Raw genomic sequence first — 17,871 nt, 5'->3', positions numbered from 1 at the left:
TTTGAGAAATCAACTTTGCCTTTATTTTTATTTTTTTGATTTGAGAGAGAGACAGAGAGAGAGAGAGAGCAAGCAGGGGAGAGAGGCAGAGAGAGAGAGAGAACCTCCATGCTGAGCAAGGAGCCCAATGCAAGGCTCCATTCCATGGGCCTGGGATCATGACCTGAGCTGAAATCAAGAGTCAGATGCTCAATGGACTGAGCCACCCAGGAGCCCCTGCCTTTAATATTAAGTTTAGAATAAGTTATTACAAATGTCTGCAAAGCTCTGTTATTATTGAAAATGGAAGCTGGAAATGTTTTGCTAAGTTAAAATTTATGTGCAAGACTTCAAAGGAAGGAAGAGAAAGGATAAGGCTCATTTACAAACGTAGTGCATTTTTTGGGAGAAAGAGTCAATGAATTTTAGGCCCATGTTTTCTGGTTTGTTTTCCAAAGGGAGGATGAATAATGTCAGTTATATTTTCTCTTTCTTTTCTTACTACTATGGGTATGAAAACTGGGAAAATAGGTTTTTTTTTTTAATGCTGCAGTAGTTACTTGTGTTTTAATCTGTTTAAAAAATATTTTTAATTTATTTTTGAGAGAGAGAGAGAGAGAGAGAGAGAGAAGGAGGAGCAGAGAGAGAGAGGGAGACACAGAATCTGAAGCAGGCTCCAGGCTCTGAGCTGTCAGCACAGAGCCCGACACGGGGCTCGAACTAAATAACCCGAGATCATGACCTGAGCCGAGTCAGATGCTCAACTGACTGAACCACCCAGTGCCCCTGTGGTGCTTTAAATCTTAAAAAAAAAAAACTCAACTAAAGAAAAGGAGAATAATGCATTGAGTGCACAATACAATATACATTGTATAATACTGATAATACAATAAATGTAACAACAACAGAAGCTTATATATATTAATCATGGGTTATATCCCAAATTCTGTGCTAAATGCTTAGCATGCATTATTTAATGTGTCCCTCACAATAACCTGCCCAATCATCTCGAATTTTGAGGCTCAGCAAGGCTAATCTAACTTACCCCTGGCCTCCTGACTGATTAGTGGGAAAACCAGATTTCAAACCCAGGTCAGACTCCAGGGCTTAATTACCAAACGCTACTGACTTAATTTTCAATCTCTCCTTTGTTCCTAATTGTGCAGAAATATAACTGAGGGAGTTTTTCTTGCTCCACGTGGTGATTTTTAAAAGTTTAAGCCAGTATTGGGGCGCCTGGGTGGCGCAGTCGGTTAAGCGTCCGACTTCAGCCAGGTCACGATCTCGCAGTCCGTGAGTTCGAGCCCCGCGTCAGGCTCTGGGCTGATGGCTCGGAGCCTGGAGCCTGTTTCCTGTTTCCGATTCTGTGTCTCCCCCTCTCTCTGCCCCTCCCCCGTTCATGCTCTGTCTCTCTCTGTCCCAAAAATAAATAAAAAACGTTGAAAAAAAAATTAAAAAAAAAGTTTAAGCCAGTATTAAAAATCAGGGTGGTGGATGGATAGTTAACATCAGAACGGACGGTTCTAGATTTTCATAGAAGTGGGGAGATTTGGTCTCGATGGGCCTCTTTCCCCTGAGGTGGGAGGCAAAGTGTGTCTGGCTGCCTCTTTTCTTTTTTTTTTTTTAATTTTTTTTTCAACGTTTATTTATTTTTGGGACAAGAGAGACAGAGCACGAACGGGCGAGGGGCAGAGAGAGAGGGAGACACAGAATTGGAAACAGCCTCCAGGCTCTGAGCCATCAGCCCAGAGCCCGACGCGGGGCTCGAACTCCCGGACCGCGGGATCGTGACCTGGCTGAAGTCGGACACTTAACCGACTGCGTCACCCAGGCGCCCCTGGCTGCCTCTTTTCGATGGGGCGGGTTGTCTGTAATGGGCCCAGCTCTCCGCAGAGGCTCTGTGGCTCCCTGGCTTTCCTGCTTCCATCCCTCCTCCTGCTTATCAGTCCTCTGTCTCTAAGGAAACAGGTCCAAGTGCACGAAGCCTGCTCGATGCCTTCCACGGTGCCCTATTGTCTGAAGGTCCCTCATACCCTGTTTCTCCCCCAGCTTTCTAGTGTCTTCTCAGCCTCGCCACCCCTAGCCACCCCTTCTCTTCTTCCTCCAGCCATGCAGAGCTCCTCACATTCCACCGAATGCACTTGATGTGTGCCAGCCTCTCTCATGATGTTCTGGTGCCATCCGTGTCCTTCTGCTCTTTCTTAATTTTTAAATTCTTACTCAGACCTCAGGGGCGCCTGGACGGCTCAGTCAGTTGAGCATCTGACTTCAGCTCAGGTCATGACCTCACAGTTTGTGAGTTCAAGCCCCGCATTGGGCTGTCTGCCCTCAGTGAGGAGTCTGTTTCAGATCCTCTGTTCTCCTCGCTCTCTGCCCCTCCCCCACTTTCTCTCTCTCTCTCTCTCTCTCTCTCTCTCTCTCTGAAAAATAAACATTTAAAAAATAAATAAATACAATTAAAAACAATTTCTTACTCAGACTTTAAGCTCCAACCCCCCCCTCCCCATGTCATCTCTTTGGGAGACAGCAAATCCTTTTCTGGAATTCTCTTTACTTACCTGGGGAAAACTCGCGTCTTTCCTTTCTTGCCTCTACAGCCCTTCTTGTTCTCAGCTCCTATCCAGTTAACCACATTTTACCTCATCTAGTTAATAGTGGTCCTGTTAGACTCCAAGTGCCTTGAGGGGAAAGGCTGTCTTAGTCTTCTTTGCGTTTCCAGAACCTGATGACAGTGATGGGCAGAGTAAGGGCCCAGTCCCGTGTTAGTCCCCTCCCCTATCTCCCTAATGGCGGTGACTACCTTATCAACGCCGACATTTCTCTGCTTAACTCGGCAGCACTGGTTCCTGGAACACCATAAATGCTCAATTAGTCTCAGTATCCATTGAATGAATGTATGCCTGTCACAGCAGAATTTCACCTGTGTCGGAGCCAACATTGAGTTTGGCCTTTCCAGGCCCCTCCCCAGTCTGTGTGCTCAAGTACTCCCAGCTGCCAGCAGCACCTGTTACTCGTGTGCTCCGACCTTCTGACCATGAAGCCAATGAGAGACTTGGCTCAGGAACCAACATATGTTACGGTCATTGTTCTCAGAAGCAGCGGAGGTGAACAAAATCCCAGATTGCCACCTGGACCTCAGGCTGCTCCCCACCAGCCTGCCTGTCCCTCTGGTGGGAATTATATTCTGGTTGACTGGCCTTGCCTTCTTGCCTGACTTCCCTACTGGGGCAGAAGCCCAGACTTGCACAGCAGCCGTGTAGGTGTGGGTTGCAGGCACCTCGATGCCCATCTTCATGGCTCCTGTTAACTCCTTTTATTGTCACTGCACTAGGCACTGCTATGAACTTTCTGCCGCCATGTTTCATGGGGTCTTTTTGAACGCCGATGGGAACTCAGAACTCACTACCATTCATGCTTCTCTCTAACCTGGCCATTTACACGATAAATCTTCCGCTGGAGGGGGAGCTCATCTCTGCTCTTGTGTTAGGTAACTCCCGCCAATTCCATGCTACCCGTTCCGGCCGGGAACTCCCACATGCCTTCCAGAGTTGTGTCCACTCTTTTTCTGGGTCATCTCAGCCTCTCCTTCCAAGTTGAAGTTTTCCCTTTGTTTTCTGTCTTCTGAAGATAGATCTTGGCGTTTCTAGTCCTTCAAGTAACTATCTTGGTAAACTTGTTCTTCTATAAAAACCAAAAAAAAAGTTCTTATTATTTTAAACTCAAGATAACAAATAATAATCATAATGCTACGGGTTTTCAGTCCTGGGCTGACAAAATTGCCTTAAAAAAAAAAATTCCACAAGGAAACTGTCCCCACGCCTAAGTCTCTGCAGCGTAGGAGGGGTCTGTGGCCCTCCCTCACAGACTCAGAGCCTCTCCTAGGGGTCAAGTGACCCAGCCCCCTCCTCACTCCCAAGAGGGCTGGTCATGGGGGCGTCCTGCACCCACATTCCTTTTCTTCCTGGGAGAGACTGGTTTCCTCTGTTCTCTGACAGGAAAACTGGAAAGCATCCTTAATGTTTTCTCACTGAGAGTGACTTACTGGGATATTGGGGCACTTTCCATGCCTTCGTTCTCTTTCCTCATTTATCTTGTACAAATTATGTTTATGAGAAGACACTGCCCGATGTCTTATAGTGTTGTGCAGTAGAAACATGAGTGCTGGTTTATCAAGCTAACTCCTCCCCAGACGAAGGCAGGATCATTGATGTGTGGAGGACCAGTTACTGCAAGTCTAGGTCTGCCAATGTACGGCAAGAATGTCCCTTGGATGCAGGGACCCCACCAATCACACCGTCTCTTCTGGCCTCGCTGATGATCTTGCCTAAAATGACGGAAGCTACGATATCCAGTCTGGTTTCCTGAGTGTTACAGGCCTGGAATCTCCCCGAACAGCTCTTGCTTTGGACTTTCAAAGATCTTTCTTTTGTTTCCAGTCATCCAGGTGGGGACACTTCCCTGCCCCTCCCTCTGGCTCTTTCCTTCTGGTTCTGGATGTGATTACCACCTCCCAATAAACTATTGGTAGAAACGACATGTCTCAGGAGATAATGTACACACTTTTCTGTGTCCCCCTCCTCCCCAAGCCTCCTATGTGTGTCCTCCCATGCAGAGACAGTGTAACTTACTGGTGGAACGTGAGGATTCCGGAACCAGAGAGATCTGACATCAAATCCTGGCTCTGCTCCTTCTATGTGTGTGTGGCATTGGACTAATCGTGTAACTGATCTGAGCTTGTGTCTCTGTTCCTGCAGGTAGGACCGGTACGGAACTCATATGGTCGCTGTGCAAGGATTGGCACCGGTGGGGAGTGAGGGCACCGTGCCTGGAGACCCTGTAACTGTTGTCAACTATTCTCACTGGCTGTATGGCAGAAAAGAATATTATCGAAGCAGCAGGCCAGCCTTCCAAAGCTGCTGATCTTTCCACGGCAGCTCAGACCTCGCTCCCTGATGTTTGGGTGATATGTGCCAACAAATATATTCCAAATGTGTCACAAATATATTCCAGATGCGTCAAGAATTTCAGTATTTTCCTGTGTAATAAAACCTCAGTGGAGAATCATCTTAAGAGTGTCAATTGGTTTTATCTGTCAAATAACAATAATGTGTGCTATACCTCATGGGGAATGGGTTTTTTTGTTTGCTTCTGAGCTAATGGGAACATTAAAATAATAGCTCCAATGAGGAAGGGGGTAGGGAAGAGGCCCCGTCCCGCTGTCACCATCTTATTATTATTTTTTAAGTTTATTTATTTATTTTGAGAGAGAAAGAGACAGCACAAGTGAGGGAGGGGCAGAGAGAGAGGGAGAGAGAGAGAGAATCCTAACTAGGCTCCGTGCTGTCATCACAGAGCCCAGCTCGGGGCTCAATCCCACAAACCATGAAATCATGACCTGAGTTGAGATCAAGAGTTGGATGCTTAACCAACTGAGCCACCCAGGCATCCCTCATTGTCACCATTTTAAGAGGCTCCCTGGAGGGTAGCAGTTACACTGAATCCTCACTAGCCCGGGGCAAGCTGAGGTACAGCCAGTTACATTGGCACAGCTTTTGTCATTGGGAGTGCCAGCAGGTTGGCTTCTGTGTCTCTCCCTTCCTCACTTCCTCCTTTTTCTTTTAGCATTTTCCTACTTTCTGGTACCACCAGATGTCCCAGATTCATCTTGTGTTTCCTCTGCTCCCATAACCACTTCTTCTTGAAACCCTGGTTCCCTTTATTGGACCATGGTGCTTAGAAGTCAAGAAAAAGCCCATTATTGCTTTCTGTTATGTGACACACAGTACTCTGAACACTTCTATATTCTGGTCACCAAATGGGCAGTCATTTTTCACACATAAGTGATTGTGAGACACCAGCTGGGTGTCCTATAATCTAACGCCGTTCTGACACTATCTGCCTGGAGACAGCATTGATCCCACAGTCCTACAAGACTGCCTCCCAACCCCAGTGCACTTAAGACCCCAATCAAAAGCACAGGCTATCATGTGCTCCTGACCACCTGCCTGTAAACTGGAGGTTCCCATAGCCTCCTTCTTGGGTTTGATTAACCTGTTACGGTGGCTCACAGAACTCAGGAAAACAGTTTACTTACTAGATTACACCTGCTTTATACAAGGATTTTCTAAATGGTTTTAGTGTTAGTTTTTTTTTTTTTTTTTTAATGTATTGGCTTAAAGAAAGGACCTTTACTAAAAGCAGCTAGCAATAAGACCATGGCCATCAAACTAGTTTCTCTCACAGAAGTGGCTCTTCTTTTAAGTGTTTCTGACATTGTTCTTGGACTGTCTTAGTGTCAAAAGTCTGTAGTTATACTCATATCATTTGTTGTCACTCAACAGTCGGGGAGAACAGCCCAGATGGCAGAGATGTATAGGGCAAGGTGACTAGGATGATCACTGCTGTGCAAGCCACCATTACATTGCCTGGCATTTCTGGCTCCTTTAAAATCTTTCTCACGTTGAACCGATAACAGCCTTCCCCTAAATTACACCCATTGGCATTAATTCTGTACTGGGCTCACACAGGAAATAGTCTAGGCTCCTTTTCACGTGGTAGCATACCTGAATATACTAACATTTTCTTCTCTGGTCCAAATTGCACCAATTTCTTTATCTACTCACAGGAGATTGTTTTTAGTCTCTTCATAATCCTGATGTCCTCTTTAGAAAATATGACATTTTAGTAACAGTGCCTTTATAATATATTGCCTAGTATTGAATAATTTGTTTGACTAGCTTGAAGAAAAGTACATCCATTGTTTCCGGCATTCTAGGTCCTGTAGCTCCATAAATACACTTCTAATACATAATTTGCAGCCAAACTCCTCATACCTAGGACATCCTACATCAAACTTTGAGCTTCGAGATCATTTTTACAAATCCACAGTTTTTGGATTGGGTTTGGGATTCTCTCTCTCCTTCTCTCTCTGCCCCTTCCTCTCTCTCTCTCTCTTTTTCAAGATAAATAGATAAACTTAAAAAGAAAGTCTTCTCCTTTAAAAAAAAATCCACAAGTACAAAATATAGCCCTTGGGACAATAAAAAAGATAAATAAATACTAATAATAGCTAATGTTTAATGAGTTACTATATGCCAGGCTTTTTACAGCATTATATTATTATTATTATGTCTCATAAAACCCCATGAAGTGGGTTTTATTATTATCCCCATTAGGCAGATGGGAAAACTGTAGCTTAGGTTAGAGAGGTTAATTGGCTTACCTGATGTCCCATAACTAGTTCATGGTAAAGTTAGTATCCAAGTTTGACTCCCAAAACTAGCTCTTGGGAATTCAGGAGCAATGTTTTCAACAGAAAACCACCTGGATGGTTATGGTAAACTGTCACCGTGCCAACTAAAGTATTTGAAAAGTCATAATGATTATTTATGGGAATTTGAGTTTGTTGTTGCTGCTGCCTCCCCACCCCCAACTGCTGTTGCTTCTTAATTGTAAAATTGTGTTCTGTGCATCCTTGAATGAAGTTTATAATGGAGGGCAAGGGGGAGATAGAAAAATTCTGATTACAGCCTTTAAGATTAAATAAATATTAAAAGTGAAGAGTTGTGAAGAATAGAATTCAAGATAGATGGAACAAAATTTGAAAATTTGTGAAGAACAAAATGATGAAGCAGGTGGAAAGAGTGAACTGTGGAGCATGGAAACCATGGAGAAGAATCTGGAACATGGGCAGTGGAGTGGTGGCCTGGGAGAGTCTGATGGTAAGACTTGGCTTAGAATGGACCCGTTTGATTTCCTGGAAAGAAAAGATGATTTCCTGAAAAGAAAAGATGATTTCCTGGAAAGAAAAGAGTTTGGAATTTATATTTAAGACCGGGTTTATCTTATGTTCTCAGGACCCTGGGAGGGTGAGGCAGGTGGCCACAAAGTCAGAGTGAGAGAGGGTAAGTTTCAAAGATGGAGTCTAGTAGATTCTCAAAGGGAGCTGGGATCTGGGCTGGTTTGCAGCATTCCCCTGCCACGTGGGACATAGAGTGAAGGTTTTCTAGAATGCCTAATAGAGTCCAAAGGGTATGAGGACATGAACTGTATTTGTGAGCTCTATCAACAATTCCCAATTCCCACCTTTGAAACCAATGTAAGCTGGGAGTAGGTGAGCTCAGGCAGAAAGGTAACATCCCTTGGAGGATATGGGTCAAAGCAGCCTCAAGATGCATAGTGTGAGTGTTACTGTAAAGGGTGAAGGTTGTGACTTTCAAATGCAAGGATGGGCACTAGAGGAGCCATGCTGCACACTGTTCATTATCTCTGCGTATACCTAGGTTGATCTAAGATATTTAAGACCAATGGGATGATGATATCCTTGTATGTCTGCAGACACTGAGAGAGGGACAGAGGAACACAGGAAGTCAGCCAACAAGATTAGAAACAGCTCTCTTGTTTCTATCCTAATGGAGATTAATCAACCAAAAAATGACTCATACACAATGGCAAGGAAAAAACGCAAAGGATGTCACAAAGAGTTGGTTGAGAACTCATAAGTAAATAGGGGCCGAGCTTGAAGATGAAGTGGAGGACATATCTGAAGAAATATGTGAAATGTATCTTACTTCTGAACTTGAAGTTTCATAAATTAGCAATGGATCTGTCACATGTTGCAAGATGGAGGAAGAAGACAGGGGCTCTGATAAAAGTCACAGTGCAAATGCTGGATTCCCCACCCGCAGGAGCCTCACTGGCTCCGTGAACACAGACTGATTGTCATGCCTTTCTTCACCTACTCTTATGAAATGCTCACAATGTGTCACAACGCTCTCAAGCCCTGCTTTTTGAGTAAGATTTACGTTGGCTTAATAAGCATTTTGGCTACAAAATAAGTTTGCAGAGCATACACTGCCTAGCAGAGTATATTTATTTATTTATTTTTTTTTTTATATGAAGTTTATTGACAAATTGGTTTCCATACAACACCCAGTGCTCATCCCAAAAGGTGCCCTCCTCAATACCCATCACCCACCCGCCCCTCCCTCCCACCCCCCATCAACCCTCAGTTTGTTCTCAGTTTTTAACAGTCTCTTATGCTTTGGCTCTCTCCCACTCTAACGTCCTTTTTTTTTTTTTCCTTCCCCTCCCCCATGGGTTCCTGTTAAGTTTCTCAGGATCCACATAAGAGTGAAACCATATGGTATCTGTCTTTCTCTGTATGGCTTATTTCACTTAGCATCACACTCTCCAGTTCCATCCACGTTGCTACAAAAGGCCATATTTCATTTTTTCTCATTGCCACGTAGTATTCCATTGTGTATATAAACCACAATTTCTTTATCCATTCATCAGTTGATGGACATTTAGGCTCTTTCCATAATTTGGCTATTGTTGAGAGTGCTGCTATGAACATTGGGGTACAAGTGCCCCTATGCATCAGTACTCCTGTATCCCTTGGGTAGATTCCTAGCAGTGCTATTGCTGGGTCATAGGGTAGGTCTATTTTTAATTTTCTGAGGAACCTCCACACTGCTTTCCAGAGCGGCTGCACCAATTTGCATTCCCACCAACAGTGCAAGAGGGTTCCCGTTTCTCCACATCCTCTCCAGCATCTATAGTCTCCTGATTTGTTCATTTTGGCCACTCTGACTGGCGTGAGGTGATACCTGAGTGTGGTTTTGATTTGTATTTCCCTGATAAGGAGCGACATTGAACATCTTTTCATGTGCCTGTTGGCCATCTGGATGTCTTCTTTAGAGAAGTGTCTATTCATGTTTTCTGCCCATTTCTTCACTGGGTTATTTGTTTTTCGGGTGTGGAGTTTGGTGAGCTCTTTATAGATTTTAGATACTAGCCCTTTGTCCGATATGTCATTTGCAAATATCTTTTCCCATTCCGTTGGTTGCCTTTTAGTTTTGTTGGTTGTTTCCTTTGCTGTGCAGAAGCTTTTTATCTTCATAAGGTCCCAGTAATTCACTTTTGCTTTTAATTCCCTTGCCTTTGGGGATGTGTCGAGTAAGAGATTGCTACGGCTGAGGTCAGAGAGGTCTTTTCCTGCTTTCTCCTCTAAGGTTCTGATGGTTTCCTGTCTCACATTTAGGTCCTTTATCCATTTTGAGTTTATTTTTGTAAATGGTGTGAGAAAGTGGTCTAGTTTCAACCTTCTGCATGTTGCTGTCCAGTTCTCCCAACACCATTTGTTAAAGAGGCTGTCTTTTTTCCATTGGATGTTCTTTCCTGCTTTGTCAAAGATGAGTTGGCCATATGTTTGTGGGTCTAGTTCTGGGGTTTCTATTCTATTCCATTGGTCCATGTGTCTGTTTTTGTGCCAATACCATGCTGTCTTGATGATGACAGCTTTGTAGTAGAGGCTGAAGTCTGGGATTGTGATGCCTCCTAGCAGAGTATATTTAAAAGGTACAACATAATCTCTCTTTTTAAAATAAGTTTTTTAAAGTTTATTTATTTTGAGAAAAAGGGAGAGAGAGAGAGAGAGAGAGAGAGAGAGAGAGAGAGAGAACCCAAGCAGGCTCTGCACCATTGGCATAGAGCTCCACGCAGGGCTCAAACCCATGAACTGTGAGATCATGACTTGAGCTGAAATCAAGAGTTGGACACAACCAACTGAGCCACCCAGGCGCCCCAATAATCTCTTAATATATGTGATTTTGGAAAAGGCTTTTAAACCATATTTGCCTTTTTTCTGGTGAGCACTGGGTGGAGCTCTTATCTAAATTAAGTAAAAGCATTGTCTAAGGGAAAGAGAAGGGAGCTACTTTAAAGAGTTTGGAATTTATATTTATTTAGTCCTGGTGGTACAAAAGACGTTCAACTTTTCACTAAAAACGAATAAATAGGCGTGTGGCTGCCTCAGCAGGTAGAGCATGTGACTCTTGATCTCAGGGGGTGAGTTCAAGCCCCATGCTGGGTGTAAAGCTTAGTTAAAAAAAACAAATAGGGGCGCCTGGGTGGCGCAGTCGGTTAAGCGTCCGACTTCAGCCAGGTCACGATCTCGCGGTCCGTGAGTTCGAGCCCCGCGTCGGGCTCTGGGCTGATGGCTCAGAGCCTGGAGCCTGTTTCCGATTCTGTGTCTCCCTCTCTCTCTGCCCCTCCCCCGTTCATGCTCTGTCTCTCTCTGTCCCAAAAATAAATAAACGTTGAAAAAAAAATTTTTTTTAAATAAAAAATAAAAAAATAAAAAATAAAAAAAATTAAAAAACAAATAAATAAAAATGGGTCTTCCTTTTAAAAAAAATAAATAGATAAGTAACTTTTAAAAAAAAAAGGGGGAAGAAATACAGGAGCCAAAAATCTGTAAGAAAGATGTGAGAACCATGATACAGAGAGAGGATTTGTGAATGGAAAGCTGTCTTGTTAATAATAAATTCAGCAGAGAGTTTAAGCTTAGCTAGGTTCTAAGGATTTCTTCATGTTCTAAAAACTTTGTTCCTAAGCAAGGTAAAGATCTCCTTGGTCCTCAGGTGGTTCCAGCCGGCCTAATCAACAGCACTGGAAAAAAAAAGTGGGGGGAACGATCATTGTCTCACATCCACTGGGTTTATCTGTGGCTTTACTGGGGCAGGGTTGTTCTGGGAATCCTCCCGCAGTCAGATTACTTCTCTGCCTGGAGAAAGACAGATACCATAGGTTTTCACTCATATGTGGATTCTGTGAAACTTAACAGAGAACCACGGGGGAGCGGAAGGGGGGGAAGTTACAGAGAGGGAGGGAGGCAAACCATAAGAGACTTAAATATTGAGAACAAACGAGGGTTGATGGGGGGTGGGGAAGAGGGGAAAGTGGGTGATGGGCATGGAGGAGGGCACCTGTTGGGATGAGCCCTGAGTGTTGTATGGAAACCAATCTGACAATAAATTATATTTAATATAGAAAAAAAAAGATTACTTATCTGCCTGTGCCTAGGGTTAGTTCAATTTGAGGAGAAGTTGGGAGACCCATCTTGACCCTGGATTCAGACCTTGTTTTCCAATCAAGCTTCATCATTATTAAAATACTGGGCATATTTGACTAATCTAGAATAAATAAGTCAAAAAGCATATGTAAGTTGACAAAACTTACAGAAGAAAAAGAAAAGAAGAAGAAAAAAAATTATTGGAAGAAAAATTCCAAGAAGAAAAAAATTATTGGAAAGTGATGTAATTAATTCAGAACCTTTGGGAATGTGGCCCAGGCATTAGCATTTTTAAAAGCTCTGTGGATGATTCTAATGTACAGCCAGACATGAGAAACAGTGATCTATACTCTACTGGATTTAGGGGATACCACTGCTCATTAGCCCAGAGTTTCTCAAATTGGTGTGTACATAAGAATCATCTAGCAGGGCTCCTGGGTGGCTCAGGCGGTTAAGTGTCTGACTTCGGCTCAGGTCATGATCTCGTGGTTGATGGGTTCGAGGTCCACGTGGGACTCTCTGCTGACAGCTCAGAGCCTGGAGCCTGCTTTGGATTCTGTGTCTCCCTCTCTCTCTGCCTCCCCCCCACTCACACTCTATCTCTGTCTCTCTCAATCTCTCTCTCAAAAATAAACATTTAAAAATAAGAAGAAGAAGAACCATCTAGGGATCTTGTTAAAATGCAGATTCTGACTCAGCGTGTCTGGGTTGAGGTCTGAGATTCCACATTTTTAGCAAGCTCCCAGGACATCACTGGGCGGCTGGTGTGCAGACCACATTTTGGGAAGAAAGGCTTTCACCCACTGTTTTCCAAATGTTCAGTGTCATAAGCCTTGCCAGGGGAGCATGTTAACTCTACAGGTGCACAGGGAACTCCCTGGAGATCCTGATTCACCAGGTCTAGGCATCTCTGTGTTGAAAGTGCCCGGGTGATTCTCAAGGCCTGTGTGGTGGAGAAAGGCTGTCCTAACTTAATCTGGGTGGTTGATTGTGCACCAGGCCTTTGCTACTCTCACTAAAGCCTGAAAGTCCTTAATCTCTCTCTTAATAATTGTAAATGTGGGTTCATAAGCACCACACGATTTTTTTTTTAGTATTCATCACAGTTTTCCAGATTTTCCTTTTTAGTTTATTTATTTTTTAAGTAATTTCTACACCCAGTGTAGGCTCAAACTCACAAGCCTGAGATCAGGAGTTGCACACTCCTCCAACTGAGCCAGCCAGGCGCCCCCCAAAATTTTTGATAAACTGGTAGATAGTGCTCTCTAGTGTAATGGTCAGAAAGCCGAAAGCGGTATGAAACAACAATTCGATTCCACTTTCCTAATTATGTTTGCATTGTTCCTGCTGACTTCCATGTTTCCAGATTCATCTGCTCTTTTTTTTAATTAAAAAAAAATGTTTAATGTTTGTTTTTGAGAGAGAGACAGAGTGTGAGCAGGGGAGGGACGAAGTGAGGGAGACACAGAATCCAAAGCAGGCTCCAGGCTCTGAGCTGTCAGCACAGAGCCCGACGCAGGGCTCAAACTCCCAAACCGCGAGATCATGTGAGCCAAAGTTGGTTGCTTAACGGATTAAGCCACGCAGGCACCCCTGGATTTATCTACTCTTAAGAATTAGCTAGGGGTGCCTGGGTGGCTCAGTCAGCTGACTATCTGACTCGACTTCAGCTCAGCTCACGATCCCAGGTTTGTGGGATTGAGCTCTGTGTTTGGCTCTGCCATAGATGTGGAACCTGTTTGGGATTCTCTCTCTGTCTCTCTCTCTGTGTCTCTTCCTTTCCCCTGCTTGCTCTCTTTCTCTCTAAAAAGAAAAAAAAAAGAACTAGCTAAAAAGTCAGTACCATTTGTTTCTTAAACACCTCTTATTTTTTTACGTGAAATTTTTTTTAAATAAAAAGCTTTTATTGTGTAAGCCATCGAACTTTTAGCATAATTTATTAGTCCTCCCTCCCATGCATTCATTTTAAAGCTGGGGTGCCCAAGGCTTCACTGATATACATGCCCTGGGGGATCCTACCCCATCTTGTGACTTTCAATACCATCTACCCTCTGATAATTTGCAAACGTTGATCTCCAGCCCATGCCTCTCTTCTGAACCCCAGGCTGGTTGCCTGGTTAACCACTAAGCAGTTATCTGGTCAACAACTCCATCTGATGTTCCTGGACATTTCAAACTCCTCCTGCACAAAATGGGACACCTGGTTTCCCTCCCCAAACGTGCTTCTCCTGCAGTTGTCTCTGTTTGGGTTGAAAAGAACTTCATCCGCCCAATGGCATAGGACAACCCTCTCCTGCACCTTGAATCCGATGGGAATTTTTGTGTTCAGAATGTGTTCAACACGCAACCACTTCCCTCTTGTACAAATGCCACCACGCTGCCCTAAGCCTGTGACCTCTTTTTGGTTTTTGGAGGTTGCAGCAGCTTGCTAGGGGCTGGCTTCTGTTTCCTTCCTCACCTCTTCTTCTTTTCATTTCAAAGTTTCTTCCAACAACTTCAGCAGTCAGCAGTCACAGAAGCAACCATATCACAAAATAATGTATTGTCTCTTCCAATTTTTGTTTTAGAGAAAAAAAATTAGGATTTTAAAGAAAGCTGGAAGTGTTTAGGCAGGAGCTGCGAAAGGGCGCATAATACCGCATAATACCACATATCACTGATCAGTGTAAGCAAAGCCACATTATTCCCAGCTTCCTTTCTGCTGAGCCCTTCCAAGGAGACTGAAAGGAAAAGAGGACCACGTGACTGCAGGAAACACACAAGAAATATTTTATTAGCTTCCAGATGGAGAACAAGGTAGAGTAAAAATATTTCAATAGTATTCCGTGGCTCTCCTCAAAGAGCCCACTCGGGCACTCGTGGCCCCCCAGTCGTGGTAGCGCCTGTAGTCCCCCGGTCTCAGCAGGTACTGCCGCCCCCGGTAGTTGGGCATCTCGTAGAGGACCCAGTAGCCCTCCAGCACTTGGAAGGAGTGGATCTCACTGAAGTGGAAGCGGTCGTGAAGCGAGGAGCAGTCCTCGGTGATCTCTACCATCTGGCCCCTGTAGTCCTCTCGCTCATAAATCCTGATCCTGTGGGAGCTGGTCTGTGGGTTCAGCAATTAGCAGATGAGGAAAAGTCAGAAAATCTAGCCCTTAGCAACCAGGGACACAACCCCCAAGGGACTGGACGTTCCCTTCTCTTTTCTACATCAAAGATGACCAGGGGACTGGACATTTCCTTCTCTTTTCTACATCAAAGATGACAAATTTTAAAGATAGCCAACACCAGGGCAGCTGTGTGCAAGTGAATAGGCTGTATACTGCAGAACTGAAGAAGGTGTCATTCACGTAAAGAGACGCATGGTGCTCCCTAGAGCTAAGTCCACAACCTATATGAACCATACATACTGGCCCTAGTTAGTATCATTCTTTTTTTTTTAATGTTTATTTATTTTTGAAAGAGAGTGACAGAGCCTGAGTGGGGAAGGGGCAGAGAGAGAGACGGAGACACAGAATCCAAAGTAGACTTCAGACTCTGAGCTATCAGCACAGAGCCGGACACGGGGCTCGAACCCACTGACCTGAGCCGAAGTCGGATGCTCAACTGACTGAGCCACCTAGGCACCCTTAGTTAGTATCATTCTTAAGTAATAATTTATGTATATTTTATATATATCATATACATTTTAAATTTGTTTATTTTATATATTTATTAAATTTATTAATTAAATTTATTATTCATATATTATAAATTTATATATTATATACTATTTATATATAAGTAATAATTTATATATCTTTATTTAAATAAATTTTTAAAAATGATCCCTGGAAAAAAAAGTTATAATTTTGAATCTCAACAGTATTAGAAGAAGCTAGTGGGAAAGGAAGTCAAGTTGCTTTTCCTTCAGGGGAAGTCACAGACTGGTGGCAATTCAAGAAGAGAGTCCAGTCCAGGCAATCCTTAGACCCTTCCCTTCTCCTTTAAGCCCTGCTTCTCTAAGATCCTGAAAAGCAAGAGCCATCACAAAGATTAGCTTCAATTCTCAGCTCTAGGATATGCTCCTGCAAATCTGCTTTAGGTAATAAACAGGAAATTCTCCCGACCAGTATCCTGCAGCATTAAGGGCTGCTAGTGAGGAATCTTCCATGGTCGTCAAGGACCCACGTGCACGTCACGTGATTTGGTCGCCACAACAGCCCCACACGGTTTCTTCTTTTAGGAGAAGCTCGCGACTAGAGCTCTCAGCGTGTCACGTGGAAGGTCGGGACAGGCACGTGGAAACCCAGGTTTTCAGGCTCCTCGTGCTGGGCTGAGTCTTACCAAGGCGTTAAACCCTCCGAGGGGGTTTCAGACGTGGCCGGAGCGGTACCTTTTCCACAGGACTGGGTCGCAGTCAGCTTAGAGAATCCCTAACTGCAGAATTCCAGGCCGCTGGGGCTTTATTTGGGTAACGGCGGGCTTTGCCGGAGCGGCTGGAATCACACTGTCAGCCACTTGTTTTGCCTGATCGGGAAGCAGGGCGGGAGGCTCATGCTAACAGTGGTGGCTGGGGGAGGGGAGGCTTGCCAGGTGCCAGGTGCCCACCTCTCACCCTCGTTCCGGCCCTGTGGGCTAGCCACCTTCACGAGCCCCATTCTACAGAAGAAAAGAGAGAGAGAGAGCCCCAGGAAGTAGCCCAGGCCACCTGATGCAAAGGTGCTAACGTGCTGCTTATTCACCGCCTGGGGCATAGACTCTCTGAAGGGACCGGGTGCCCTACTTTGTCCCAGTAGAGGTGAGTTTAGTTGTAGCAGAGCAGAATGAACTTTTAAAAGAGAAGCGTCCCCTCGCATACTTCTGCAGTGGAAGGAAAGCTTAGAGATGTTGGCAACGGAGAGGAGACCCTGGCGAGAGGCAGCCAAAGGAGGCCGCCACCCTGCACGACGGATGCCGCCTCTGGAGCACCCGTGTGGCTCCGGGGCCCGGCGGGGCCCGCGGGGCCGGACTCACGTGGGGGATGAGGCGGCAGGAGCGGACCGCGTCGCTGAGGCCCATCCACTGCTGGTAGTCCGGGTAGTCCCCGCGCCGCAGGAAGTACTGGCAGCCCGAGTAGTTGGGCTGCTCATAGAGCATCCAGCAGCCGCTGTCCACGCGGATGGAGTTGCAGCGGCTGAAATAGGGCTGCAGGTTCGGGTGGTCACTGCTGCACTCGTAGTGGCGGCCCTGGAAGCCCCGGTCCTCGTAGAAGGTGATCTGCAAGGCAAGGGGAGGAAAGGCTCACAGGCCTGGCCCCCAGCCCCGGGGCGCGGGGGCCCCTCCCGGCCTGCGGCTGCGCTGGGCTCACCTTCCCCATGGCTGGTGGATGGAGGTCAGTGATGGGCCGCCGGCGCGCGGGTCTATATAGCACGAGGGCTGCTGCGTTGGCAAGAACAACACAAAAGGGGCCCGCGGGGTGAGGAGGGGATTTTCTCTCGCTCTTTTCTATATAATGACGGCGGGGGTGGGGTGGGGGACTTATTGTATGTTTCCTCTTAGACTCTCCAGTGCTTTCGAACTGATGACCCGCGTTAAAACTGTCACTTGGTGCCTCTGGGGCCTTTAAATGAAGCCTGTTTAGGAATTTGGAACTGAGCAAAGGCCCTTAGCCAGTTAATAATTGTAATGAGGTATTTGGGTTATCTTTTACAGTTTCAGAATGATCTCCTTTTTGACTACCAAGGCCAGGTAGTGACTGAGACCGAGGTCAGCATAGGCCCCAGCATGAGGCATCTGGATTAGAGAGCATTTCCTTGGAGTGAGGGTTGGAGCAGGGACAAGAACCGCCTTCTCCACAATACGTTTGAAATTAGATGGGATTTCCCTCCAAGAGGTCCCCTCTCTGAACCTACAGGCTGGCAAGTGGCTACAGCAGATATGCTGACACACTTGAGGAGGGGTGACGGGCTTGGACCCCGAGGAAGCGTGCTGTGTAGGCACCTGGCCTCTGCTCTGCTCCCCGGACACTGCGCGGGACCAGGGCCATCTCTGGAGCCTCAGCTGGGGCACCTCTGGCCAGGAAACCCTCACCGTTG

At 45.3% G+C, this 17,871-nt stretch overlaps 1 protein-coding gene across 1 annotated transcript; it reads right to left on the bottom strand.

Moving 5' to 3' along the window:
• Positions 1–14,648: 14,648 nt before the first annotated feature.
• Positions 14,649–17,153, bottom strand: LOC124515553 (gamma-crystallin F-like). The gene is made up of 3 exons (XM_047084513.1): positions 17,145–17,153; positions 16,811–17,053; positions 14,649–14,921 (listed from the first exon to the last, which is right to left on the bottom strand). The coding sequence occupies exons 1-3, from the start codon at positions 17,151–17,153 to the stop codon at positions 14,649–14,651; spliced, it is 525 nt and encodes a 174-aa protein (XP_046940469.1).
• Positions 17,154–17,871: the final 718 nt, after the last annotated feature.

Source organism: Lynx rufus, unplaced genomic scaffold, assembly GCF_022079265.1.
Source record: "Lynx rufus isolate CCGP_SWC_20201006 ecotype Redwood Valley unplaced genomic scaffold, mLynRuf1.p SCAF_2, whole genome shotgun sequence".
Classification (NCBI taxonomy): Eukaryota; Metazoa; Chordata; class Mammalia; order Carnivora; family Felidae; genus Lynx; species Lynx rufus.
The sequence above is the reverse complement of the archived record's forward strand: the minus strand, read 5'-3'. Positions and strand labels throughout refer to the sequence as shown.